The 25,473-nt window shown below is 46.7% G+C and overlaps 1 protein-coding gene across 5 annotated transcripts in view; it reads left to right on the forward strand.

The window, feature by feature from the left end:
• Window positions 1–25,473, forward strand: part of RAB11FIP3 (RAB11 family interacting protein 3) — a 106,413-nt gene that overhangs the window by 65,376 nt on the left and 15,564 nt on the right. For 2 of the 5 annotated variants that reach the window (XM_080677710.1, XM_080677711.1), the window contains exons 3-7: window positions 1,967–2,058; window positions 11,591–11,802; window positions 18,862–19,011; window positions 21,856–21,990; window positions 25,205–25,240. In XM_080677710.1, the coding sequence (XP_080533836.1) occupies window positions 1,967–2,058; window positions 11,591–11,802; window positions 18,862–19,011; window positions 21,856–21,990; window positions 25,205–25,240 (625 nt within the window). The remainder of the gene's footprint in view (window positions 1–1,966; window positions 2,059–11,590; window positions 11,803–18,861; window positions 19,012–21,855; window positions 21,991–25,204; window positions 25,241–25,473) is intronic. The other 3 variants (XM_080677712.1, XM_080677713.1, XM_080677714.1) reach the window with 2 other exon arrangements.

Raw genomic sequence — 25,473 nt, forward strand, 5'->3', positions numbered from 1 at the left:
AATTCTCACAGGAACACAAGGATTGGACAGTCGAGCATTGGAAAAAAGTCATGTGGTCCAATGAATCACGTTTCCAGTTGCATCATGCAGATGGCAGAGTGAGAATTTGGGGGAAACAGCATGAAAGCATGCACCCCACATGCATGAGTACAACGCTTCAAGCTGGTGGGGGCAGTGTTATGGTTTGGGGCATGTTTTCCTGGCATGATTTGGGCCCTTTAATTCGTGTGGAACAACGTCTGAATAGCACAACATACCTAAGTATTGTTGCTGATCAAGTTCATCCTATCATGTTGATGGCGTATCCCAATGGAGATGGCTTCTTCCAACAAGACAATGCACCATGCCATGGTGCTTGTATTGTGCAGGAGTGGTTTCAAGAACATGAGGGAGACTTTACCTTGCTTAGGTGGCCCCCACAATCACCAGATCTCAATCCAATTGAGCATTTGTGGGACGAAGTTAAAAGAGCCATCAGGCAGCTGGTTCCACAACCATCAAATCTCACAGAACTGGACAGTGCTATTCATCAGGCATGGTGTCAGATTCCTCGCATCACCTTTCAACATCTCGTGGAGTCAGTGCTAAGAAGAATTGCCGCAGCATTGAAGACAAAAGATGGCCAACGAAGTACTGATGGGGTGGTCATAATAATCTGGCTACTCAGTGTATATAAAAGCCTAAGTGACCGGCCAACCAACTGGTAGCTATGATGCACATTGACCACTGGGGGCAGACGCTCAACACAGGAGCTGCCGAGCGACAGCAACTTTGCAGAGTGCCCTCTGAAAAGACCCCCTCCATTCATGATTTTCGTGCACTCCGGGACCCCTTGGGGGTTGTTGGACTGCTTGTTTCAGCCTGATACCTGCAGGCCAGGCCAAGGGACCCCACCTGCTGGAGGGACCCCGCTCACTTCGCAGACGTTGCCCCAGGTATGGCCAGCCAGGGACGAACTGCAGGAGGTTGGCTCCAGGGCATGTTCGGCCCGTCTTGCCCAGTCCCACCCCGCTGGCCACCCTCTAATTAATTTCCTTTCAATGTGCATGAATCTGTGCACCAGGCCTCTACTTATAAAATAGAACAAATATTGTAGAAGATAAAGTTAAGCAAAAAAAGAAGAAAATAAAAACTGCCTGTGAGTCCAGCACTGAGGACAAGGTGTTAGCTATAATAATAAAAGCCTAAGCGACCATCGCAACCGAATGGACGACTGAACAGGCTGCATGGGGCAACCAGGCCAGCAGGAGGGTTAGTGAGGGGCGACCAAACGACCGAGCAGCAGGCTGCGTGGGGCGACCAGGCTGGCAGTGGGGGGCAGTTGGGAACGACCAGGCCGGCAGGGGGGGTAGTAAGAGCTGACTAGGCCGGTGGGGGGGGGGCAGTTAGGAGTAATCAGGCAGGCAGGTGAGCAGTTAAGAGCCAGTGGTCCTGGATTGTGAAAGGGATGTCCGACTGCCGGTTTCAGGCCTAAACTGGCAGTTGGACATCCCCCAAGGGGTCCCGGATTGGAGAGGGTGCAGGCTGGGCTGAGGGGACCCCCCCCCCCCATGCACGAATTTCGTGCACCAGGCCTCTAGTTTTGGTAATATTTCATTATACTCACTCCTCCCCAAATATGTACAATTTTTTAAAAAATTAAATCTGGCATCTAATACTTTTTTTTTGGCATCTAATACTTTTTAAAGCCGTGAACGGTGTCACAGAGCTAGTATCATGCTCTTTCTCTTTTACAATGTTGTCCAGCTCTTTTAAGAAGTAATTACCATTTGGCCTCTACACTGCTGCCTAAGAACTCTGGCACAAAGTGTTGTTTCAGTCAGAGACCTGCTTTCCTATCCTAACCTTTCTTCCTCCCAGGTTTCTCATAGCCAGTCCAGGCTCCATTGGCCATTCACGTAATTTTCCCCTTGACCTCTCTGGGTGGTCTGGGTTTCCTGCTAAGTCTGGGTCTTCTCTCCCGCAGATTCGGATGGCCAGCTGTGCAGCATTGTACCTGCCCAGGACGAGGAGCCGCAGGCCTGCCCTGATGAGTTCGAGGACTTTGTTACCTTTGAGGCAAGTGGTTTTCACAAGAGAGCTGAGATGGAACTTGATGTTATGCCTACTCCTCTGTGCAGTCTTAAGTTCTGCTTCACTTAGTGGTTCCCTGGCTGTTTATATAGGAAATGGCTAGAAGGGCAGGTAAGGACTCACTCTGCAGCCCTGTGTACACTGTGGGGGGCACTGTGGTTGGTGGGCTTTGGGGGGCTCTTGGCTCCAGCACACAGTCGATAGGTGTCTACTCTGAGTGTCACATACTTGAGACCCTTGACAGGAGGCGCCTTTAGATTGTTAGTAGAGTGACACGCTGAGCAGTTAGGACTCTCTGGTGAGATTGTCACCTGTCAGGCCAGAGCAGGGGACTCATTTTGAGGTTTTTATTTTATCACATTTCAAACCACTTTCTGGGTCTACTAGAGACCTTTGATTAATGCCTTGCTTTACTCTGCCCTTTACCCCCAGAAGAAGCCAGGGTTGCTATGGTTACATGGTGTTGCTGGTAATTGTGAGTGATTTTTCCAAGGTTTGGGGAAGGTCTGTCAGACAGACCACTATCACTGTGTCCCACTAGTTGGAGAGGTGGGCTGGGGCAGATGCTGGGAGAATCCAGGTGGCTGAGTCTGGACTTTTTAAAAATATACTAGAAACTCCTGAGTCCTTGAAGTCCGTGGTGGCTACTGCCAGCCCCTCAGCCTCTGTTGCCCAGTGAGGGGAGCAGGGTTAGGCTGTGACCCACGAGGTTTGAAGCCCTGCACATGAGTCCTCTGAGCCTCGGCTCCTTTGTGAAATGAGGGGGTAGCACAGAATAGTTTCTGAAAATTCCCTCTGAATATTAACTCACCTCAGAATTGCTTTCCTTCTCTGTCTAGTGTCCCTCCTGTGAGGAGCTGCCCCAGGTATTGGTGACCCCTCAGATAAATGTAGGCTCACTTCCTGATTATCATTTCTGCCAGCACAGACACCCGCTCCCCGCCAGGCCACCTGGGCATGTTCATCCTTCACAGCTTTGTCCTAGAGTACCAGCTGAGCCTGAGCTCCCCCAAAGGCAGGAGCACCGCTTTTTGTTCCCTGTGTGTATTCTGGGTGTGACTGGGCAGTGCCAGGCCCAGTCCTGACATGTGGAGGCCAGTACCCAGATGGGACTTGTACTGACTGCAAGGCACAGTGTGGCCAGGTGGGGGACCCTGGGTGTGCATGACTCTGATGTGTCAGCTTTCAGATGAACTGCCAGCCCCTGTGACTGAAGCGGCTGCTTATAAGGCCTGAGTAGGAAGGTTCTGTGAGGTTTGACACATCTTGAATTTTCCAGGAATGCAGCTAGACCAGGGGGAGAGCCTTCCTTTTTTGTTTGGAGCATCTGGAGAATTGCCTTCCCAGCAGTAGGGCAGGATCCTGTTACTTATGTCGTCAGCACTGAATCCTTATCGTGTCTCAAGAGCATACGCTTTGTCATCAGTGTTTTTGTTTTATTCCTCTCTCATATTTCTGCTAGGACATTACATCATTTTTAAAAAATATTTTATGTGTAGTGGATTGAATGATGGTCCCTCAAAGGTACATCCACCCAGAACCTGTGCCTCCACCCCTCCTACCAGTCTCTATGCAGTCTCCACTTTCGGTCCTCAGGTATCAGGGTTCTCTCCTGCAAGTTTTTCGTTGATTAATCAGGAAGTTTTTCTGTATTTTAGTAGTAATACCAGTTTGTTCCTGGGAGCATGTCTTTGCAGCATGCACTTACTCTGCTGCCATTTTTCCACCCAGAACCTGTGAATGTGACTATTTGGAGAAAGGGAAGGGTCTTTTCAGATGTAATTGAGTTAAGGACCTCAAGATCAGATAGATCATGCTGAGTAGAGTGTCCTTAGAAGAGAAAGGGAGATGACACAGTGGGGAGAAGGCAATATGAAGGTGGAGGCAGAGGCTGGAGGGATGCAGCCACAGGCCTAAGGACCACCAGGAGCCTACAGAGGCTGGAAGGGACAGGAAGGGAGAATTCAACCTTCTGACACTTTGATTTCAGACTTCTGGTCTCCAGAACTGTCAGAGAATACACTCCTATTGTTTTAAGCCACCCAGTCTATGGTAATTTGAGATAGCAGCCCTAAGAAACTAATACAGTGATTACTCAGGATAGTAAAAGGCATCAACACATTTGTACTTAAAGTTCTCGTTTGGTCCAAAAGACTGAGCCACAGCTGTGGGCTGCCTCCCCTGAAACCTGGGTAGAGCAGGTAGGGGTGCTGTTTGACCATGACCCCATTTTGTCCTCTGAGTGGCCCTCCCGTCTCTGTAGTTGGCCCGTCCTGGGGTGTGCCAGCTCCCACCTCTTGCATTTGGATGGCATGGTGGGAACCTGACATTTCAAAGAGTATGCCAAAGGAATGCTTCTCAGGTTTTTAAATCCTAATTTTTTTAGAATGGAGGAAATTTTTTAAAGTTTTTCTTTTTGTTACTTAAAATTAATACACTTTATATTTTAGCAGTTTTAAGTTTACAGAAAATCGAGCTGATAGGCAAAGAGTTCCTATCACCGCCCCCCCCCAACACACATACACACACCAACACAGTTTTCTCCCTCATGAACATTTGCCTTAGTGGGGTACATTTGTTAAAACTGATGAACCAATATTGATGCATTTTTATTAACTAAAGTTCATAGTTTACATGCGGGTTCACTCTTGTGGTGCACAGTCTGTGATTTTTGACAAATGTTCAATGTCATGTATCCACCGTTATAGTATCATACAAAGTAGTGTCACTGCCCTAACAATTCTCTGTGATCCCATGCGTCACTCCCCCCACCCACCCACTAGCACCCAGCACCACTGATCTTTTATTTGTCCCCATGGTTTCGCCTTTCCAGGATGTCACATAATCACATAGTTGGAATCCTACAGTATATGGCCTTTACTGGCTGGTTTCTTTTGCTTAATAATATGCATTTAAGATTCCTCCAAGTCTTTTTATGCTTTTTAAGGTTTTTAAATGTCATTTTTAGGGGAGTGAAACTAGGTATTGTGAAACTTATAGAAAGATTGCTCTTTTTTTAAAAAAAATGCCAGTACATTATATAGTCTTTAAAAGTCCAATAAAAATATGAGTGGTGACTATGTGCATTACATCCAAATACCACATTTGGAGATACTCTGCTGGAGATCTTCAGAGATAGGCCTTTTATTGATTTTTCTGGCTGGGCCCACAACAGTGTTGGTCAGGGGACCCTGTAGCAGGGAACTATTGATGGGCTGCTGCTTTTGATCCTTTTCCTGCCAGGGCTATTCAGTGGGTTCCGTAGCTCCCAGCATTTCCCTGAGCATCCCTTTGGCTTGTTGCTTGTAACAGAATTCCTAGAAGAAAGTCACTGATGTGGCATGTCTGAGAAGGGAAGAAGTGAGGAAGTGACTTAGGCTTATCACTGATGTTCAGGGAATGAGAGGAAAGCTGCTCGTCTGAGAATCTGAGTGAGGTAGAGGATGGAGTGCTGGAGGCCTACAGGGAGTGATCTCGTGTACCAGGATTTCTGGAAGGGGATGGGAAAGTCATGGAACGGGCACAAACAGAACTGATAAGAATTGTCCCTGCTGTACCTTCTCTGTTCCTCCCTCCTTCTCCCACTATCAGCAGCTAGAGAAAAGAGCTGCCTTAATAAACTATAACAGGGAAATGTGTCTTTTGTACAAACTGTTATCTGAAAGGTTAGAGAGTCAAAAACAAAAGCCATTCTGTTTTGAGATGTGACTGTTCGTTAAGAACATAGCAAGGGCACTTCCTGAACTTTGCTCCTACCTCCACACCCCCCACACCCACCACCGCCACAGCAGGTTTAACAGAGCATGTCTGGGAGCAGGTTAAACTTTTTCCCTGGTAGTGATGTACCTTCAGGTGAACACACAGGTTTGGCAGAAACCCCAGCACAACTTGTCTGTTGAGAGTCTGGACGGAAGGCCCTCGCACTTCTGATATGATGGGGAAGCTGTCTCCAAGAGTGTGCCCTGGCTGGAGCTGGTGCGGGCTCACATCTGAGGGTAAGAGGAGGCTGTGTTGTGGTGGGACAAGGCTCACACCATGCCCAGCAGTTAGTTTCCCTTTGAGGGACCACAACCTGGAGAGTGGGGACCCCAGGCAGGGTTGGCCACACATGAATTCCTTATTGGTGGCTCTGTATGCAGCCTTCCTTATCTGTCTGTTGGCAGATTGTTTGTTAACTGGTGAAGGTGCCATTAACATGTAAAGTTTTCTATGATGCACAAGAGTTCATCTTAACATGTGTAATTTGTAAACATTTTTATAGTTGGTGGCATAGACTTGTGGGCTTCTGGGCAAAGCTAGGTCCTGTCTAGTGGCAAATATGAATGGGTGGGGCATGTCTGTGAGCTGCTCTTATGTTTTGTCTAGTAGACTGTGGGTGAGCATGCACCATGATCTAAGATGGCTTTCTGCCTCTCTTGAAAAGTAGGTGTTCACCCAGCTGCCCTGGAGAACTACCTGCTGGCTGATATTTGTTCGGGACAGCTTTGACCAATAGAAACTGACCCTCAGGGGCTGCACAGGTGGGGCAGCACCTGGGAAATCAGCTGTCCCTCTCCTGGCTGCTTGACCCTCCCTGGGTGCTCATGGAGCCGACCAGTCTCTTGTCCCCTTTGGGCTGCTGTCGTGCCCTCGGTCTGTGTAGGGAGCTCCAGATAAGAGGCTGTTTACCAACACCCTCACCAGGATATCTGCATGTTTATAGCTGTGCTGTGGGGATGGACCTTCACCATCCTATTTGTTTATAATTTTGGGCAAATTAAGATGTAAGTGCAAACACAAACCCTTTTGTGAAGTGGTGAATAGTATTCATCAGTGTACGACTCATTTGGTGCAGGGAAACAGGTTTGCTTTAGAAAGGAGGGTGAAGGTGGGAGAGTGTTTGCCCTCCTCTATCTGTTTAAAAGGTGGGGAGATGCCCAGAATGGAGTGTATAAAGTGCCTGGCTTGAAACAGTTGAGTTTTATAGCTTTTGCCTCATTGTTTCTGTGTCAGTGGAGAACTATTTCCATTCTGGCCAAGCTCCAAGGGGGTTTCGGCTGCAGCCCCAGTCTCAACTGCATGAGTGATGGCAGTTCCTTTCAGGTGAAATAAACAGGCCCAAGTGCCTGGACCTTCTTTCCTGGAGAGAAATGCTGGGTGCTGAGTTGATTTGCTCTTATAGATGCTGAGCTGCCATTGAGGGTCCATGCAGCCCAGAAAAGAGCATCATGCATCTGTTAGAAGCGCTGGTTGGTTGGCTTTTTTTTTTTTAGTCCTTACCTGAGGATATGTTTTCTATTGATTTTTAGAAAGAGTGGAAGGGAGGGTGAGAAGGAGGGGTGGGGGAGGGAGAGAGAGATAGATTGGTTGCCTCCCATATGCTCCCCAACCAGGGCTGGGGATTGAACCTGCAACCCAGTTACATGCCCATGACCTGGAATTGAACCCATGGCCCTTCAGTGCGCAGGCTGATGCTCTAACCACTGAGTACACCAGCCAGGGCATGGTTAGCTTTTTAAAAGCTGACCTTAACAGTCAAGTTCTGGCCCTGACTGGGTAGCTCAGTTGTTGGTTAGAGCATCATCCTGATGCACCAAAGTAGTGGGCTCAATCCCTAGTCAGGGCACATACAAGAATCAACCAATGAATGCATAAATAAGTGAAACAACAAATTAATGTTTCTCTCTCTCCTCTCTCTCTCTCTCTCTCTCTCTCTCTCTCTCTCTCTCTCTCTCTCTCTCTCTCTCTCCCTCTCTCCCTCCCTCCCCCAAATTCATCAGTGGAACAAAAAATTGATGTTTTTCTCTCCCTCTTCCTTTCTCTAAAATCAATCAATCAATAAAAAAAAAATTTAACAGCCGAATTCTGTTTTCCACAGAAAACTATTACAGAGGGTATCTGGGGGGCCCTCGATAGCCCTGTATAGTGAGGATTAGGGCGTGTGGGCCCTGCCTGCTTCCTCAGTCTGAGGACTGAGGTTGAGGTGGGGGAGGTCCATGGGATCATCCTGCAGGTAAGGAGCAGTGCTCTTGTAGGAGTTTTCAGCTGAATGCTGAATAGCTGACTGGTCTTTGCCATCATCATTAGAAATGTGATGTGGGGGTCTTCCTAGTGCCCTTGGATGGTTCTTGGGTAGTATCCCATGCAAGTGAGCAGTGCCATCTGGGTAGCCGATTAGCAGCCATACTTCAGAGGACATCAGGAATTGACTGGATTTTGTGCCTTCTTGGTTGTGTTCCCCCTTCTAGCTACCCTGTGACATAGTGGCATTTCCTTCCCAGCTCAGGTAACTCATCTCTGCCTATGCTACCTGCAGAACAAGCACAGAGCCAGCCTGCTCAGGGATGACGAGTAGAACTAGAGCCTCTTGAAGTGATTTCCTGGTTTCAGATTTTGAAGTGAACTTAGTTGCCATAGATTCCAAGGAAGATTGGGTTTTCTGTTAAAACATAAGTAACATCCATTCCCTATTTTATTCTGGCCTTATAAGCAGCTGGCAGGGATTCCACCCACCAGTAACACATGAACTCCAGTTTTTCATTTTCTGTTTTGGAACCTGCCTTTGTGGTCTCTCTTGATCCCATATGGTTACAACCTGTTGAGATCATCATTTACAACCCCCCCCCCTTTTTTTAAAATATATTTTATTGATTTTTTAGAGAGGAAGGAAGAGAGATAGAGAGTTAGAAACATTGATGAGAGAGAAACATTGATGAGCTGCCTCCTGCATACTGCCCACTGGGGATGTGCCCGCAACCAAGGCACATGCCCCTGACTGGAATCGAACCTGGGACCCTTCAGTCCACAGGCTGATGCTCTATCCACTGAGCCAAACCAGTCAGGGCATACAACCCCCCTTTTACAAATGAGACCACAGGGCTCAGAGTGGTTGAGCCCTCATTCCGTGCTAAATGGCTGGTAGATAGCAGATCGAGGATGGAGCTGGGCCTCTCATGAGCCACACCAGGCTCCTACTGGCTCGGCCAACGTCCTTTGCCCCTCTTGCATGGGGCAAGGAGCCTCGGGGGTGCAGCTTTGTGAGGCTTTCTAGTTGCCCCCAAATGTAGCCAAGGACTGTGACTTTTTGTTACCCTAGCACATCTGAGCAGACTGTCCACCAACCGTGATACCTGAACCTGAGTACAAAGTGCACTTCTCCCCAGCTACTTTCTGAAATCTTACCAGTTCGTAAATTGTTAAACTTGGGATCTTTTAAGCATGACATGTCGGCTACATTTCTTAGCCAGTGCGATTGTGTTTTAATTAGAGCTGAGATTACAAACTGAAAATGGCCTGTTTCACAGTTCTTTAGTTTTAAGTTAATTTGTGCAGTCCACAAATACTTCCTGCCTGCTGTGTGCGGGACCTGTGCTAGGTGCTGAGTCAACATCGGTAAAAGTAAAGATACGTTTAGTGGGAAAGTAGACATTTAACCAGTGAACATAATTAATTGGTTAAAAATTTGATTAATTAGTATTTTTTTAAATATATTTTATTGATTTTTTTACAGAGAGGAAGGGAGAGGGATAGAGAGTTAGAAACATCAATCAGCTGCCTCCTGCACACTCCCCACTGGGGATGTGCCCACAACCAAGGTACATGCCCTTGACTGGAATCGAACCTGGGACCTTTCAGTCCGTAGGCTGACGCTCTATCCACTGAGCCAAACCGATTAGGGCTAATTAGTATTTTTTTTTTAAAGTATTTTTATTGATTTCAGAGAGGAAGGGGGAGAGAGAGATAGAAACATCAGTGATGAGAGAGAATCATCGATCAGCTGCCTCCTGCATGCCCCCTACTGGGGATCGAGCCCGCAACCTGGGCATGTGCCTTTGACCAAAATTGAATCTGGGACCTTTCAGCCCACAGATGGACGTTCTATCCACTGAGCCAAACAGGCTAGGGCAGTATTTTGAAGTTAGAGCATGTAATTGAATTTCATTGCCATAGCCTGGAGCATACATAATAGGTATTCATGACACCTTTTTGAATTTTTTCTTTTTTTTAAATCCTCATTGGAGGATATGTTTTTATTCATTTTTTTAGGGAGGAGGAGAGAGAAAACATCTGTTGGTGGCCTCTCATACCCATCCTGATCAGGGATTGAACCTGCAACCTGGATGTGACCAGGAATTGAACCAGCAACCCTTTGGTGCACCAAATGATGCCCAACCAACTGAGCCACCCTGGCCATGGCTTCATGGTGACTTTTCTTTTTAAAAAAATTTTTTTTGAAGAATAGTTTATTGCCTGGCTGGTGTGACTTAGTGGTTGAGCGTCGACCTATGAACTAGGAGGTCATGGTTCAATTCCAGGTCAGGGCACATGCCCAGGTTGTGGGCTCTGTCCCCAGAGTGGAGCATGTGGGAGGCAACTAATTGGTGATTTTTTCTTATCATTGATATTTCAATCTCTCTCTCTCTCCATTCCTCTCTGAAATCAATAAAAAAAAGATACACACACACACACACGTATTTTTTTTTTAAGAATAGTTTCTTGATTGTTAGAGAGAGAGAAACATCGATGTGAGAGTATGGCCCCAACCTGGAATCGAACCAGCGACCTTCTGTTGCATAGGACAATGCCCAGCCAACTTAGCCACATGAGCCTGGGCTTCATGGTGACTTTTTAAATTAAAAGTTTAGCATATTCTTACACTATGAATGCTAATTCTTAGATATAAATAATTCTAATGCTGGAAGCCACAAAATGGGTGATTGTTCTGGAATATACCATGTGTTGAGATGCTTTATATTTTTTTTAAGTATAATTATTAACTAACTTTAAAAATTACTCAAGCCTTGGCCAGTATGCGTATGCTCAGTTGCTTGAGCACCATCCCATACACCAAAAGGCTGCCAGTTCAATTCTGGTAAGGACACATGCCTGGGTTTCAGGCTTGATCCCCAGTATGGGGGCATGTAGGAGGCAATCCAAGTTTCTCACATCGATGTTTCTCTCCCTTACCCTTCCTCTCTCTCTAAATAAATATATATATATATATATATATATATATATATATATATATATATATATTTAAAAATTACTTCAGTAGTTTCTGTACTTGGACATACTGCCTATGTTTCATTTTAAAACAATATTAAATTGTTTTGTAAGCTAATGTTTCTGCTTAGAAATATAGTAGGGACTTTATTCATGTGTGAGAGCTCCCCCCTCCAAGTGGTCATTTTGACTTCCGCAGCAGCAGTGTGTTATGTTTGGTGTTGGGGTTTTGTTTTGTTTTTAATATATTTCATTGATTTTTTACATAGAGGAAGGGAGAGGGAGAGTTAGAAACATCGATGAGAGAGAAACATCAATCAGCTGCCTCCTGCACGCCCCCTACTGGGCATTTGCCCGCAACCAAGGTGTATGCCCTTGACCGAAATCGAACCCAGGACCCTTGAGTCCGCAGGCCGATATTCTATCCACTGAGCCATACCAGTTAGGGCGGTATTGGAGTTTTTTGCACCAAATGCCACACATGGACATTGTTATTTCCAGGGTGCCAGGACTGACTCTTGGCACTCTCTTTTAGGCCAATGAGGTAACAGACAGCGCATACATGGGCTCCGAGAGCACCTACAGCGAGTGCGAGACCTTCACCGATGAGGACACAAGCAACCTGGTGCATCCTGAGCTACAGCCTGAAGGGGACATGGATAGTGCGGGCAGCTCAGCCATGCCCTCTGAGTGCCTGGATGCCATGGAGGAGCCTGGCCATGGTGCTCTGCTGCTGCTCCCAGGCAGGTCTGTAATCCACCCCAGCACCGTCTGGATATTGTGCATAAGAAGTGTCTGATGGGCAGATTCGGTTCATGTAGGGGTTTAAGTAAGAGTGGTTTAGAATCATCACAGGATGTGGGAGAGAATGTGGACCCTGCAGAACGGCCCTGAGCCATCTCCTGGTTACAGCTGACTTCCCTGTCAGGAGATGCCCCTCCTGCTGACAGCAGATTATAGTGGTTTTGAACGCTGCACAACTTCTTTGGCCACAGAAGTAGAAATTCTAGGAGAAAACATTAACTTGGTCTTTTGGATCTTTTGGATTTTTGTCATCACAATTCTTGTAAACCAGGCAAGACACAACATTCAGCAAATGTCTTCTGTCAGGATCTTTTTTTTTTTTTAAATTTAATAAATCTTTATTGTTCAGATTATTACAATTGTTTCTCCTTTTTCCCCCCATAGCTCCCCTCCACCCAGTTCCCACCCCACCCTTTGCCCTTACCTCCCCCACACTGTCCTCATCCATAGGTGTACGATTTTTGTCCAGTCTCTTCCTGCACCCCCCATACTCCTTTCCTCCTGAGAATTATCAGTCCACTCCCTTTCTATGCCCCTGATTCTATTATATTCACCAGTTTATTCTGTTCCTCAGATTTTTAATTCACTTGATTTTTAGGTTCACTTGTTCATAGGTATGTATTTGTTGTTCATAATTTTTATCTTTACTTTTTTCTTTTTCCTCTTCTTAAAGAATACCTTTCAGCATTTCATATAATACTGGTTTGGTGGTGATGAACTCCTTAGCTTTTTCTTCTCTGTGAAGCTCTTTATCTGACCTTCCATTCTGAATAATAGCTTTGCTGGGTAGAGTAGTCTTGGTTGTAGGTTCTTGCTATTCATCACTTTGAATATTTCTTGCCACTCCCATCTGGCCTGCATAGTTTCTGTTGAGAAATCAGCTGACAATCGTATGGGTGCTCCCTTATAGGTAATTAACTGTTTTTCTCCTGCTGCTTTAAGATTCTCTCTTTGTTGCCGAAACCGGTTTGGCTCAGTGGATAGAGCGTCAGCCTGCGGACTGAAGGGTCCCAGGTTCGATTCCGGTCGAGGGCATGTACCTTGGTTGCAGGCACGTCCCCAGTGGGGGGTGTGCAGGAGGCAGCTGATTGATGTTTCTCTCTCATCGATGTTTCTAACTCTCTATCCCTCTCCCTTCCTCTCTGTAAAAAATCAATAAAATATATTTAAAAAAAAAAAAAAGATTCTCTCTTTGTCTTTTGCTCTTGGCATTTTAATTATGATGTGTCTTGGTGTGGTCCTCTTTGGATTCCTTTTGTTTGGGGTTCTGTGTGCTTCCTGGACTTGTAAGTCTATTTCTTTCACCAGGTCGGGGAAGTTTTCTGTCATTATTTCTTCCAGTAGGTTTTCAGTATCTTGCTCTCTCTCTTCTCTGGCACCCCCATAATTCTGATGTTGGTATGCTTGAAGTTGTCCCAGAGGCTCCTTACACTATCTTCAACTTTTTGGATTCTTTTTTCTTTTTGCTTTTCCCGTTGAGTGTTTTTTGCTTCTTTGTATTTCAAATCTTTGACTTGATTCTTGCATTCCTTTAGTCTGCTGTTGGGTCTCTGTATAATATTTTTTTATTTCAGTCAGTGTATGTTGAATTTCTAGTTGGTCCTTTTTCATATCTTCAAGAGTCTTGTTATATTTATCGGCCTTTTCTAGAATATTCTTGATAAGCCTTATAACCGTGGTTTTGAATTCTATATCGTCGTTTGTTTTCCTCCATTTCTTTCGTTTGTGATCTGTTTCTTCGTCTCCCCATTTTTCACTGCTTCCCTGAGTTGGTAGGGTAGCTTTGTGTGCTAGGTTTCCTATATGGCCCAGTGGGTCAGCCTCCCCATTTAACCTGAGGTGGACACTCTTGGTGGACCCCTTTGTGGACTGTGTGTACAGCCTTGTTGTAGTTAAGTCTTGATTGTTGTTGGTATCACTGGGAGGAATTGACCTGCAGGCCAATTGGCTGTGAGGATCAGCTGTGTCTACACTGGGAGATTTTCGGTACTGGAGACAGCCTTATAGGATTAGCCTTGCCAGATTGCAAAAGCCTCTGTGCTCAGCTTGGAAGGGGTAGAGTCTCAGGGCAGAGCAGACAGTCTTGGCCTCCTGTCAGCCCTGCCCTTGCGCGCGAGTCTCCAGACCTCTGCCTTTCGCGGTTCCCGGGTTTCCGCCTGACAGTTCAGATTCCCCCTGTAAGAGTGTGGGTCCCCAGGGGCTCGCCCGGAACTGTGGTTCAGTGCAGTCGGAACTGGGGTTCAGTGCAGTCAGGAGCTTCCGACTCCCTTCCGCTAGGGATAGCTTGTGGTAACCTCCGCAGTCAGTCTTTGTGCGCACTCACGCCTCCAGACCCCTGCCGCCGCGGCTCCCCCGAGTCTCCGAGTCTCCGTGTGCCTTTCTCTCTACCTGACAGTCCAAACTCCCCCTGTATGAGCTTGGGTCCACAGGGTTTCGCCTGGAACTGGGTTTCATTGCAGTCGGGGGCTTCCTTCCCCCTCCCGCCAGAGAAAGCCAGCCAGGCACTCTGCCGCCCTTCCTCTCTGCGCGCCCCTGTCTCTGTACCTCGGCCCTTTGCCGCTCCTTCTCCGTGAGCTTTCCTCTTTCCTTCTAGTTGTAGAATTTCCACTCAGCCAGCCTTCCTGTGGTTCCGGATGGTGTCCATTCTGTCTTTTAGTTGTAGTTGTGCGGGGCAGCAGTTTAGGTGCTTACCTATGCCGCCATCTTGGTTTTTTCCCTTCTGTCTTAGAACCTCATCTTTATGGCATCCCTAATCAGACCTCCTGTTTCCCCCAACCACTCCTGGTGCCCCAATGCATTTGAGGACCAGTGAGAGAAGGGAAGGGTAGGAGAGATGCCCATGGCCCATGTGGACCTGAATGACAGCTTGTGGTTTTCCCTCTGCTACTTAGGAAGCCACCATGCTTAGCAACCTTGGAAGTGGTTGGGTTTTATTTTCAGCTTATTTTATTTTATTTTTTGTTTGGTCCTCACAGAGTTTTTCATTTTTTTCCTCTTTAATTGAAGTATTATATAATGACATGCAAGTGTACCTATCATAACAGTACAGACATGCCACATAGGAGACCCTTCCAGCTCCCTCCCAGGTGCCCTGGCTTTTTTTGTTGTTGTTAATCCTCACACGATATTTTTTCCATTGATTTTTGATAGCATAGAAGGGAAGCAGGGAAGGAAGGAGAGAGAGAGAGAGAGAGAGTGAATCATTGATGTGTTGATGTGAGAGAGACACAACGATTGTTTGCTACTGGGGTCGGGGATCAAACCCAGGTATAAGCCCTGGACCTGGAATGGAACCCACAATCCTTCGGTGCGCAGACCTGTGCTCTATCCACTGAACAACACTGGCCAGGGCCGCCCTGGCTTTTTTGTTGTTGTTAATCCTCACCCGGGATATTTTGTCATTAATTTTTAGAGCGAGTGGAAAGGAGGGGGAGAGAAAGAGAGAAACATCTATATGAGAGACAGACGTTGCCTCCCACATGCCAGGATTGAGCCTGCAACCAAGGTATGTGCCCTTGACTGGAATCGAACCCATTACTCTTCAGTTCGCGGGCTGGTGCTCTACCCACTGAGAAAACCGGCTAGGGCCACCCTGGTTTTTATTTTTTTGTATTTTATTATAGACTAGAGGCCCGGTGCATGAAATTCATGCATGGGGGTGTGTGTCCCTCAGCCCAGCCTGCACCCTCTCCAATCTGGGACCCCCAGAGGGAGGTCCAACTGCCCGTTTAGGCCCTCCCCTGCAGGCCTGGGTCCCCTCCAACTGCCCTTCCCTGCAGGCCCAGTCACCCCCAACTGCCCTCCCTTGCAGGCCTGGTCCCTCCCAACTGCCCTCCCCTGTTGGCCATCTTGTGGCAGCCATCCCCAGTGGGATCGGGCCTAAACGGGCAGTCGGACATCCCTCTCACAATCCAGGACTGCTGGCTCCCAACTGTTCGCCTGCCTGCCTTCCTGATTGCCCCTAACCGCTTCTGCCTGCCAGCGTGTCACCCCCTAACCACTCCCCTGCCAGCCTGATTGCCCCTAACTGTCCTCCCCTGCAGGCCTGGGTCCCCTCCAACTGCCCTTCCCTGCAGGCCCAGTCACCCCCAACTTCCCTCCTCTGCCAGCCTGGTCACCCTTAACTGCCCTCCCCTGCTGGCTTGATCGTCCCCAACTGCCCTCCCTTGCAGGCCTGGTCCCTCCCAACTGCCCTCCCCTGCTGGCCATCTTGTGGCAGCCATCTTGTGTCCACATGGGGGCAGCCATCTTTGACCACATGGGGGCAGCCATCTTGTGTGTTGGAGTAATGGTCAATTTGCATATTACTCTTTTATTAGATAGGATTTCAGAGAGGAAGGGAAAGGGAGAGAGAGAGAGAGAGAGATAGAAACATCAATGGTGACTGAGAATCATTGATCGGCTGCCTCCTGCACACCCCCTACTGGGGATAGAGCCCGCAACCAGGGTATGTGCCCTTGACTGGAATCGAACCCAGGACCCTTTAGTCCTCAGGCCATATCCACTGAGCCAAACCAGGTAGGGCCACCCTGGCTTTTTTTTTTTTTAATATATTTTATTGATTTTCTTACAGAGCAGAAGGGAGAGGGATAGAGAGTTTGAAACATCAATGAGAGAGAAACATTGATCAGCTGCCTCCTGCACACCCCCTCCTGGGGATATGCCCGCAACCAAGGTACATGCCCTTGACCGGAATCGAACCTGTGGGACCCTTGAGTCTGCAGGCCGACGCTCTATTCACTGAGCCAAACCAGTCAGGTCCACCCTGGCTTTTTAATGGCAGTATCACTCTTCCTGGTTTTGTACCTTAAGATTGAAATATCTTTTACACCTGACTTCTTTCCCTTCATATTATAGTTATGAGATTTATTCATATTTTTGTGCACAGCTATAAATCATTTACTTTATTAGTAGAGCATTACATTGTATGAATATGCTGCAGCTTTTTAATTTACTGTTGGGATGTACTTTGGTTTTATGACTAAAGCTGCTGTAAATATTACATGTCTTAGTAGTGCATCTGGAGCACACATGTTCAGCTTTCGAAGTTATTTACTTACTGGTGGTTACAGTCAGGGCTTATAGTAGTTAACATGCCAGTGCTGTGGGTTCTGGTTGCTCCCCGTCCTCGGCAACACTTGGCACAGCCTGCTTTTTTCATGTTTGCTTTCTGGAGTACATGGAATATAATGTTGGTGTGGGATCGTTCTTACTAGCATTTCCCAGGTACCTCATGAGGATGAGCACCTTTTGTATCTTTTCTTGCCTTTATGCCTATTTGGAGATCCTCTTTTGTGAAGTTGCTGCTCATGTCTTTTACCCATTTTGTAAACATTTTCTGTAAAAAGCCAGATAAAACTTTTTTTGGCTTGTAGGCCATATGGTCTTGCTGGCTGCTGTTCACCTGTGCTGTTGAAGTGCAAAGTGGCACATAAGTAGGTGGGATTTGGTCTCTCATCGTCTGTTGGTCCTGGGGTCTGTCTTTTCCTTACTGATTTGTAGCAGTTCTTTATATATTTTAGATGAGTCCCTTAACCTGTATGTGTTTTGCAGATATCTTTTTTTTTTTTTTAATAGAAAGTTTATTTAGAAAGTCACAGAGGTAGAAGTGAGCCCTAGAAGAAATGGGCTCAGGAAACAAGTTACAGCAAAAGAAGGGCCCTTGGAGCTTAGGAGAGACAGAGATGGATTTGAGAGAGGAAAGAGGGAGGAGAGGTTCCAGCGTGCTGGGGGCCGGGGGGGGGGGCGAGTGGGGGGGAGATGAGCTCACCCTGGGGAAAGCAGGGGGTGGGGAAAGACACTGGCATGCTCTGTAGAGAGAGTCTATCAGATATCTTTTTTCTACTTTGTAGGTTGCCTTTTCGGTTTCTTGGTGGTGTCTTTGAGGAACAGATGTTTTTAATTTGCTATATAGTCCATTTTATCTGTTTTTCTTTTGTGGTTAGCACTTCTGTGTTCTGTTTGAGAAATTTTTGCTTACCTCCACATCACTATAATGTTTACTTCTGCTTTTCTTTAAAAGCCTGTTATTTTGCCTTCATATTCAGATCTTGTGAGAAATAGCTCACCTGTCTGAATTTCAAATGATGGACTCGGAAACCGAGGTATGGCGAAAATGAGACCTTTAATACACTCTTGAGAGTGGGCGTCCATTGTACAGGCTCACACGTGGGACAGGGAACACAGCCTATATATTTATTATTTTTAAAATATATTTTTATTGATTTCAGAGAGAAAGGGAGAGGGAGAGAGAGATAGAAACATCAGTGATGAGAGAGAATCATTGATCGGCTGCCTCCTGCACACCCCCTACTGGGGATTGAGCCCACAACCCCGGGCATGTGCCCTTGACTGGAATTGAACCTGAGACCCTTCAGTCCATAGGCCAATTCTCTATCCGCTGAGCCAAACTGGCTAGGGCACATCTTATTTATTTAGTCCCTCCTCCGGTTCCTCATTGGCTGAGTGAGTACATAAGGTCACCCATTTCCTCATATGTCACCTAGGTCTTGCTGTCTCCCATTGGGCCATTTTAAAAAATTGGGCTAAGGCCTTTCTAGCTGACTCCACCTCCCCTGTGTAGCTGAGGCAGACCCTTGGAGAGGGTTTCCACCATAATGCTGGCCCACGTGCAGTTCTTTGTTCCTACATCCTCTTCTCTCCTCCCCACATTCTGTTTGCCCTGGGGAAATGCAGCAAATTCCATATGAAGCCGACCATGCTGGAGATGGATCACAGAGGTCCATTTCTTACAGATCTGTTATCTCTCTTTTTTGTGTATGATGTGAGGTAGGAATAATTTTCCCCATATTGATATCCAAACGACTCAACCTTATTTTGGAAAGATTCCTCCTTCCTCCTGTGCAGGTGTCACCTTGGTCCCATGAGGTGCCTACTAGAACATTTGAACTCATTTCTGCTGGAAAGCACTCGTCACACCTTCAGTTCTAGTGGCTGTCATGGCCCTGAGCACGATGTGTCTTTTCTCTTTTGCCTTTTCAGATCCCACCTACACAGCCAGTCTGTCGTCACGGTGATAGGTGATGAGGAGCATTTTGAGGACTATGGTGAGGGCAGTGAGGCAGAACTGTCCCCAGAGACCCTCTGCAATGGGGAGCACGGCTGCAGAGACCCTACTTTTCTCACCCCCAGGTAATGCATCCCTGCACTGGTGCACGTGTCCTCCTCCCGCTCATCCCATATTTAGTTGTGGGGAACTTTCCCCTTTTGGTTCATAAATTGGTAAGAGAGAACTTGTTTCATTCATTATAATATAACTAACATACACAGTCAAAATTTTATTTTTATGCCTCAGTAAAAGTTAGCTGAAGTTTTTCTCATCCACTTATATCCCCAGATTGCTCCACATTTCTGAGGCTTCAGCTGAACCACGTGGCATAGAGCCTGTGTTGGGATACTCAGCTTTGTGGGTTCCTTAGCCACTAGTTGTGATCTCATTATGGTTGGTAGCTGGCTTTGAGGGAAGCTATATGAATGTGTGCATGTATGTATAAGAGAGCATGTAAGTTCTGCTCTCTGTTTTACATTAGATCCTCAGATCTTATTCCTCTTGTAGCTAAAAATATGTACCCTTTGACCAGCCTCTGAGGGAGCCTTGCACATCACAACCAATTCTTTGATTCATTTCCTTATAATTATCTGACTTCTCCAACTGTCTGGAAAGTTCTGGCTTTCCACTGAAATATCTAAAGGGTGAGATCCACGCTTATGGAGCTGGCTACTCCCAGCTGTCCTTCCTCTCTGGAAGCCCTGGGAGAAAGCCAGCACTTGTATCCAAACAAGGGGTCTAAATGGGCCTGGCAGCCTTCACTGATGGCGACACATCAGAGAAAATGTCTTCACTTCAGGTGAGATCCCTGCCTGGCTGAACAGACTGCACTTCAGTCACCTCTCTCATTTGCACCCAGTTCTTGAAACTCTCCATCTTTGCTGACAGCAAAGGCCGAGTGTCTTGAAACCGGCAACTACAAGATTCTTCTTTTGCCCAGACTGTAACCCACACTTAGAAGACCTGGGTGGGGGCCAGTGCCGGGGGGTCTGCCTGACGGGGGTCCCCCTTGCTTTCTCCATGTACTATCTCCTAAGCTGCCCACCAGCGTGGGGATAGGAGCCTTTCAAAGACATCTCTAGGAGTGTAAGTGAGTGAAGTGGTAGCTTTCTTTCAGTAGCTCTCCTCTTCCCGTATGCACACTTATGTTGGTATTGAAATCAAGGCCAAAGGACTTGGCATTGCTCAGTGTGTATTTCTGTCCTATTTTGATAACTTCTTCCTATTTGTTTAGTTTGTCCCTGTCTCTTGTCCAGTATCTCACTGATTTTTGTCTCAAGTGTGACTTCTATGCTACAATTGATATTTCACTTTAAACTTTCTTTTTTTAAAAAAAAAAGTATTTTTATTGATTTCAGAGGAGAAGGGAGAAGGAGAGAGAGATAGAAGCATCAATGATGAGGGAGAAGTATTGATTGGCTACCTCCTGCATGGGGTCCCTACTGGGGATCGAGCCTGTAACCTGGGCATGTGCCCTTCACCGGAATCGAGCCCAGGACCCTTCAGTCCACAGGCCAACGCTCTCTCTATCCACTGAACCCAATCAGCCAGAGCCACTTTAACCTTTCTTCAAATTGAACTTCCAAATTGGCTTAAAAATTTTTTTTAATCCTCACTCAAGGATATATTTATTGACTTGAGGAGAGGAGAGGAGAGGAGAGGAGAGGAGAGGAGAGACAGACAGAGAAAGAGACAGAGAAAGAGAAAGAAAGAGAAAGGGAAACATCAATCAGTTGCCTCCCAACCAGGGATTGAACCCAAAATCTAGGTATGTGCCCTGACCAGGAATCGAACCTGCAACCCTTTTGGTGTATGGGCCGATGCTCCAACCAACTGAGTCACATGGCCAGGGCCCAAATTGGCTTTTAAAAGCCTGTGGGTGCTCATGCCCCAGGGACATTGCTGCCTTCTGGCCGGTGTGTCACCAGTGCCCTGAAAGCCCAGGGAGGCTAATAGAATTCTGACTTTTTAACAAAGGTCTTAAAAAATAACAGAATTATTGGTGATTCAAAATTCATGTGTAGTCTATAATATTGGTGTGTGGGTTTTTGTTTGTTTAAAAGTATGTTTTTATTGATTTTTTGAGAGAGAAAGGGAAAGGGAGAGAGAGAGAGAAACACCAACGAGAGAGAAACATTAATCAGCTGCCTCCTGCACAGCCCTTACTGGGGTTGAGCCGAAACCAGGGCATGTTCCCTGATTGGGAATTGAACCAGTGACCTGTTGGTGCATGGGTTGATGCTCAACCACTGAGCAACACTGGCCAGGCTTTCTATTGCTTCTTAGAGATAGTGGAAGGGAGGGAAAGAGGGAAAGGGAAAGGGAGAGGAGGACAGAAATAGAGAGAAACATTGGTATGAGAGAGACACATAAACTGGTTACCTCCTGCAGGTGCCCCAACAGGGAGTAGGGGGCGAACCTGCAACTCAGGTACGTGCCCTTAACTGGGAATCGAACCCAAGACCCTTTGGTGTGTGGGTCGACACTCTAACCACAGCCATACCGACCAGGGCTGATATTGGTGATTTTCAGAGTATATTAAAGCAGTTATAGTATAGTAAGTAAAACCTACCTGGAGACATGCTTTGCACTCACATTGATGAGTGCTTAACCAAGGAGGAAGCAGTGTGTCCAGGCACTTCTTGTTAAGGGTACTTGATGGGCCACTTTGTTTCCTCTGAGCACCTGACCAGGAAGGAGCAGGTGTGTGGCTGAGCCCCCTGCAACTTGAGCTGGTGTGTGTCATGGGTCGTAGATGATGTTGAAGGAGGTGGGTTTACAGCAGTCTGAAAGTTAAGAGTCAGAATCTTCCACAGCCAGTTACCTGACAATATGCTTTTGCCTGGCCAACTCTAGCCCTGTGTGGAGTCACAGGTAACCTGAACAGTCCTCGCTGTCTCCTGAACTGACACTTCTTGTCTCTCTAGCGCCGACCCGCTTGCCACAAAGCTGCACAGCATCCTCACTGATGAGGCCTTTGAGTTTTACTGTAGCCAGTGCCATAAACAAATCAACCGCCTAGAGGATCTTTCGGCTCGCCTGAATGATCTTGAAAAGAATAGGTAACTGATGTAGTGCCTGGCCTTGCTCTGTGTTCCAGGGTGAGGGGACTCTTGTCCACAGCTGCCCCTGGCTGGTCTGGCCCCAGGTACCACTCACTTGGGCTAGCCAACTCCGGGGGTGGGGGGCTTACTCTGGAAGTGGTCCTGAATTGAAGATGAGCATGCAGACGCCGGACTCTTCCCTAGCCCTGCCCCTCCCTCCCTGCATGCGTTGAGCCTGTTTGGTGCCCTTCACCCTCCTTGCTCTTGTGTGCATGCCGCAGTCTAATCAGCTGCTTCTTTCCCTCCGGGAGGAAATGTGGGAGGAGACGATCTTTAGATGCTATGTATCCTGTGTAAGGAAGACCAACTCATGAAAGTCTGTTCTTAGAAAGAGATACTTTCTTCATTTTACTAAAAGATTTCTTTAATTGGGAGTCACCTGAAACAGCATGGGAAATTTAGAGTAAGATTTGGTCTTTCAAAACAGATTTGCAGTCAGCTTTCAGGAATGTTGTTTTAAATCAGGTACGCATTCTCTAGGTGAGCCCCTTTCCTGAACTTGCTTTCGTAAGGCTGCCTCAGACGCCATTTCAAGAAGAATCCAGCTTTGCTACCATGTTTTTAAAACAGGACCCCAGCATGTATTGCTGCTCTCTGCCCTCATCAGTCTGTTTTCTCTCCTCCATCTCCTGGGTCCAGTTTGTGTCAGACCATTTGCTTCCCTTTTCATCCCCAACACCCAATCCCAGCTCAGGTCACAGTTTCAGGAGGAAACAAATCCTTTTGCTGGCTTCTCACAACTTCACAAGCTCCCGTTATAGAAAACATTTTTGGGTATTGACATGCCCATTAAGCTTACTGTTGATTTAGCTGGTCATATGGGCAAACCCCTGGGTGGGCCACTTGGTATGTGCTGATCAGGGATGTGGGCTCCCAGGCAATAATCCAGGGAGGCTTCTTGGGAGAAGGGGTGGAAGGTTACATAAAAATTGGCAGAAATTTGAACTACTCTGATGTTTTCAGTGTGTTTAGAGTAGTCTTCTAAAAACCACTTACATATCTTGAGGAGCCTTCCCCTTTAGGGCCTCAGCCAATGCTAGCTAGGTCTTTCTGGTGGGTCCTCATGACCTTAGCCCTGTTGTACCTGCTGTTCTGCCCCTAGTTCCAATTCCAGTGCGTTTACATCTTTGACACTTTTTCTTATGTTCTGTGCAATATGCCAACACAGGCTGGAGTCCAGCAAATGCCCTGTTTTAGTTGGACCCCAACATTTGTGGCCCATTGGCAGCTTCAGAAGGGAGCCTGTTGGATTCCCAGCAGCACTGATGAGAAACTGGAAGTGTTCTTTGGTGCCTTCCAGGGAGACTTAAGAAAATGTGATGTCTTGTGATCCCAAAGATCCACTGGCCTCTGTTTTAGGGAAAACCAGTTTAACCTCTGTGTTTACGTGGGTGCTCTGGTGAGGGGTCATTTATCCTTTTCATGTGAAGACTTGCCTTCCTGTTAAGTAGGTTCCAGTACAGGTATGTCATCTCTTATTCTCTGAAGATTTTTGACATAGAAATGATTTTTTCCCATATGGAGAATCTGTCTCAGCACTGCCATGGTCACTTCTGCTAGGCTTTGTGGGGCAGATAATAGACTGGGACGTGGCTAGTATGGCCAGCAAGTCTAGTGGGGTCTCACCTCCAGTTTCAGCCACCCATTCCCTAAGAAAGACTCTACCAAGGTTGATTAATATATCATTAAAGTTATTATTATGATCAGGACACAGCTGTCCGTCATTTTCCCCTAAACACTCAGTTAAAGATATCTGAGTCTTGCCTGTTGTTGTCCATGGAATTGCCTCAAAATAAATGTATTTGGTCATGGCTTGTGGAAGATAAAAGGTGATATAATCCAAACTGTATGTGAAGCTTTGACATCAGATACAATTTCTACTCGGTGAGCTTCAGAAGATGCTGATAGCTATCATATTTTCCAGGTACCTGGGAGCCTCTGTAAAAACAATTAATTTTACAAAAATGTTGTAGATGTCTGCTTTACCCAGAGGCTTATTTTCAAATTATAAACCCAGTCTCTAGACTGCCAGTCTACTCCCTGAGAGTTTGGTTAAGTTATGGCTAACTATAACAAGGGGTCAGCTAGTAAGAGTACCTAGAGAGAACTTGGAAGAATGTAGGAATAGCATCTATATGGAACAGCCAGCCCACCCACCTCACCCAGGGCTGAGATCCGACCCTGCCGTAGGTGTAGCCATGGCAAACTGGGTGGCAAATATGTCATTGTGGTGCCTCACGGATGGGGGAGGGCTGTGAGAGGCGGTGGGGATGCGACTTTTTTGGGATCTACCATCTAAAACGGGTGGGCAAACTTTTTGACTCGAGGGCCACAATGGGTTCTTAAACTGGACCGGAGGGCCAGAACAAAAGCATGGATGGAGTGTTTGTGTGAACTAATATAAATTCAAAGTAAAGGAGCGGAGGGGAGAGCAAGAGAACCCTCCGCTCTTTCGGCTCCGCGGGCTGGATAGAACAGCCGAATGGGCCGGATCTGGCCCGCGGGCCGTAGTTTGCCCACGGCTGATCTAGAACTTGCTGGAAATCTGCTTTCTGGCTGCCAGGAAAGCTATTCGTTGGGAGAAGTCTCACCAGAAGTACTTTGCTACAAAACTGCCATAGGATGTGTCAGGAGAAGCTCCTGGGCACTGGGTGCTTCTGGGTGCTGGCACCAGGGAAGCTGTCCAAGTGGGATTTTGGAGTGTGAAGTATTAGTGCCTAAGTTAAAATCGATGACAGCACTTTGCTATAACAAACAGGCCCATGTTATGTTTCATGTGGGGGCCCACTGTTTGGAGGGTAATTGGCTTCAAAAGCATTTGGGATGTGGCATTGGCCAATGGCTTGGACCCAGTGCAACCAGCTGGAGGGTCCAGACATGGGGTTGGTCTCTGAACTGAGGTCTGATTGTAGCTCTATTGGAAGTTTCTTTGGGGCGTGAAATAATAACAGTTTGCTGAGTCCTTGACAAGCCCCTGAGATTGCTCCCATGTTCCTGAATGTTTTGCTGAGTGGGCCTTTCTATGCATGGAGCTGGCCTGGCAAGCACGGTGCTGCATGCCTATGGACGCACCCCCATCCCCATATCTCTTCAGCCTGAATTTCCTGTTTCCTCCCGTTCCTCCCTGTCTGTTCTCTGACACGATTTTCCTGTTTATTTTGATTTTGCACAGTCCAACGAAGCGGCTCTCCAGCAAGAAGGTGGCAAGGTAGGAAACCATTGGTCACTTATTGATATGTTCTTCTGAAATGTCTCACTAATTATAGCTCTTTTCAAAAACATGTTTAGAAAATACTATTTTCCAACGTATTATTTTTTTTAACTTTTGAAAGTTGCTTTTCATGGTTTGAGATTAAAAATAATTTAAGGGGATGGATTGTCAAAATAATTTTCAAAGCTGTGGATTGGGACCTGAATTTGTACCAGGAAGTTTATGTTGAA

Source organism: Plecotus auritus, assembly GCF_963455305.1.
Source record: "Plecotus auritus genome assembly, chromosome: 7".
Lineage (NCBI taxonomy): Eukaryota > Metazoa > Chordata > Mammalia > Chiroptera > Vespertilionidae > Plecotus > Plecotus auritus.